Source organism: Rhincodon typus, chromosome 39, assembly GCF_021869965.1.
Source record: "Rhincodon typus isolate 14 chromosome 39, sRhiTyp1.1, whole genome shotgun sequence".
Taxonomy (NCBI): domain Eukaryota; kingdom Metazoa; phylum Chordata; class Chondrichthyes; order Orectolobiformes; family Rhincodontidae; genus Rhincodon; species Rhincodon typus.
Genome location: NC_063370.1, coordinates 10,802,212 through 10,804,930, shown reverse-complemented (window position 1 = coordinate 10,804,930; position 2,719 = coordinate 10,802,212). Strand labels below are relative to the sequence as shown.

At 43.7% G+C, this 2,719-nt stretch overlaps 1 protein-coding gene across 1 annotated transcript; it reads left to right on the top strand.

The window, feature by feature from the left end:
• Positions 1 to 272: 272 nt before the first annotated feature.
• Positions 273 to 827, top strand: LOC109926917 (thioredoxin-like). Its single transcript, XM_048618368.1, has one exon. The coding sequence runs from the start codon at positions 457 to 459 to the stop codon at positions 775 to 777; it is 321 nt and encodes a 106-aa protein (XP_048474325.1). The 5' UTR covers positions 273 to 456; the 3' UTR covers positions 778 to 827.
• The last annotated feature ends 1,892 nt before the right edge of the window (positions 828 to 2,719 follow it).

The window sequence follows — 2,719 nt, the reverse complement described above, 5'->3', positions numbered from 1 at the left end:
ACTGGCCAATGGGCATCCTCACATGATGTCATAAAAGGATGTATCAATCAAAGGCGACCTTAACAACCAGAAACATTGCTGCGTATTCCCATTGGGCTGCCCACTGGGAACACAGAACCAATCAAAAGAGGGGCGTCTCTTGATTGGTTCTTTGTCACTCATTGATTCAACTATGTCATTCTTTGATGAAATCTCTAGCACTTGTGTTTCCAGCCCTGTTGTCACATATTCTCACCGCGGCTTATTACCATCCTAACCGAGCTCTGGTCAGGGATCAACTAGGCGGGAAGTCAACATTTAGGTTCTTCCAGTTGATCAGAGGGAGCTATTGGCTGCAAGTCGTGGGCGTGGCTTGCAACGACGTTGGTTTTCGTCACTATCGGGGAGGGGCTGAAAGGGAGACCTGCGGTGGGATGCTGCACTGGCCCAACCTCAGAGTTGTCAAGAGGTAGCAAGATGGTCGTGAGGCACATTAGGACACGGAAGCAGTTCCATACACTGCTGCGGGAAGAGGAGGAGACCCTGATCGTCGTATTCTTCGCCGCGCGATGGTGTAACAATTGCTCCAACATCAAGCCCTTCTTCCGCACGAGGTCTGAGCAGTACCGGGATGTCATTTTCGCGGAGGTGGATGTGGATGAGTCGGAAGACCTGGCCCGAGCTGCTGGTATCAGCTGCATGCCCACATTCCAGTTCTACAGCTGTCAGGAAAAGGTTGCAGAGTTCTCCGGGACCAGGAGAGACAAGTTAGATCACTTGATAATGCGACTGAAGTAATTCTCACGAGTTACAAGCAAAAAAAAAATTAAATACACCTGTCCTCTGAATAGTTGCATTTATCGAATCTTAATAGCACAGGAGGTCATGTGGCCCATCGATCCTGGGCTGGAATAACTTGTGAAGTCTTGGTCTCCATCCACATGCCTTTTAAATGCTGTAATTGTACCTGCCTCCACCTCTTCCTGTGGCAGCTCATTCCATACCTGTTTTTGAGGGATTATAGCAAAGGGTCACCAACTTGGTCATTTGATGAGAGGCTGAGTAAATTTCGCCTTGATTCAATTGAGTTTAGAGAAATGAGTTGCGATCTAACTGAAATAAACAAGATTTTGAAGGGGCTTGACAGCGTAGACACTGAGAAGTGGTTTTATGGGTAATGGAATCTAGAAAATGGGCCACAGCCTCATGATAAAGGGCTGAGCATTCAGGACAGCGACGAGGAACAAATACTTCGTTCAAAAGGCTGTGAATCTTTGACATTCTCTGTTCGAGACAGTTTTTGCTGCTTCGATGTTGAATATTTTAAAGGATGATATAGACTGGTTTTTGGCTCTCAGGGAATCCAGGGATGTGGGAAGTGAGTGAGAAATTGGAATAAAAATCCCCAAATCAGCTGTGATTAAATCAAATTGTTGATTTGGCTTAACACTCCCTATAGAGTGCCACTGATCATTTCTCTTGTGGTAATTTGAAAAAGTTAACCAATTAGTCCCACTCAGTTTTCAAAATAAAATCATTTGTTTCCCTTAACAGTATGTGCAATTAAATTAAAAGTTGTGAGAGAACCAACTTTCACCCACCATTTAGGTTGTGCATTCCAGATCACAACATCTCTCCGCACGAAATAAATATCATTTGCTCACTGATCAACACTGGCTGTTTGAAGAATTCTCCTCCACTGTCACCATCTACAACCTTCATACACCCATAAGCCTACAACATCTGTGCACTCCTCTAATCCTGCCCTCTTGAGCATCCTTGCTGCAACTACGGCCTTCCTGATGCACACTGGACCGGACATTTGTCTGTACAGTAAGGGCTTTACAACCTAATCTTTAATGAGTTACAATATTTGCCAAAAGAACCAAAGGAGCAATGACAATTTAGTTAGCGCCTTTAATGTAGCGAGCATCCCAACACACTTCACAGGAAACCTGACAAATAAAATTCAACACTGAACCACAAATGGTGCCAGTTGACCAGAAGCTGAAAAGGCTGTGTCTTCTGGAATTCCCTCAATAACTCATTTCCAGCCTTTAAAGAATGCCTTAATGCTAACCTTTCAGAGCAAGCTTCTGGTCAACTGGCACCATTTGTGGTTCAGTGTTGAATTTTATTTGTCAGGTTTCCTGTGAAGTGTGTTGGGATGCTCACTACATTAAAGGCGCTAACTAAATTGTCATTGCTCCTTTGGTTCTTTTGGCAAATATTGTAACTCATTAAAGATTAGGTTGTAAAGCCCTTACTGTACAGACAAATGATGTCCTGTCCAGTGTGCAACAGGAAGGTCGGTCTACTCACGTTTTTGATGGTTTGCTTGCTTTCCAACTGCCACATATCAATGCAGGGTCACATAGCATATGCAGTCCAGAAACTAGCTCTTTGGACTAACCATTTACACCAGCATTAACATTCTACTTGAGCTTTCCTCTATCTTCCACCATCTAAATCTGTCTCTGTTATCTTCTAACCTTCTTTCTCAGATGCTTGTCTAGTTTCCCTCAACTGCATCAATGATATTGAGCCATTTCCTGTGGCAGCGAATGCCACATTTTCACTACACTTAGTGTTCCTTCCGAATTCCCCATTGGATTTGTTGGTGACTGCTTTAGATTGATAATGTCTGTTATGCTGTCCCCTATGACAGGAAATATTTTCAGTGTATACCCACATATTCCTGGTATTATCCTTGTAAACTTCTGGATCCACACCAGTGCCT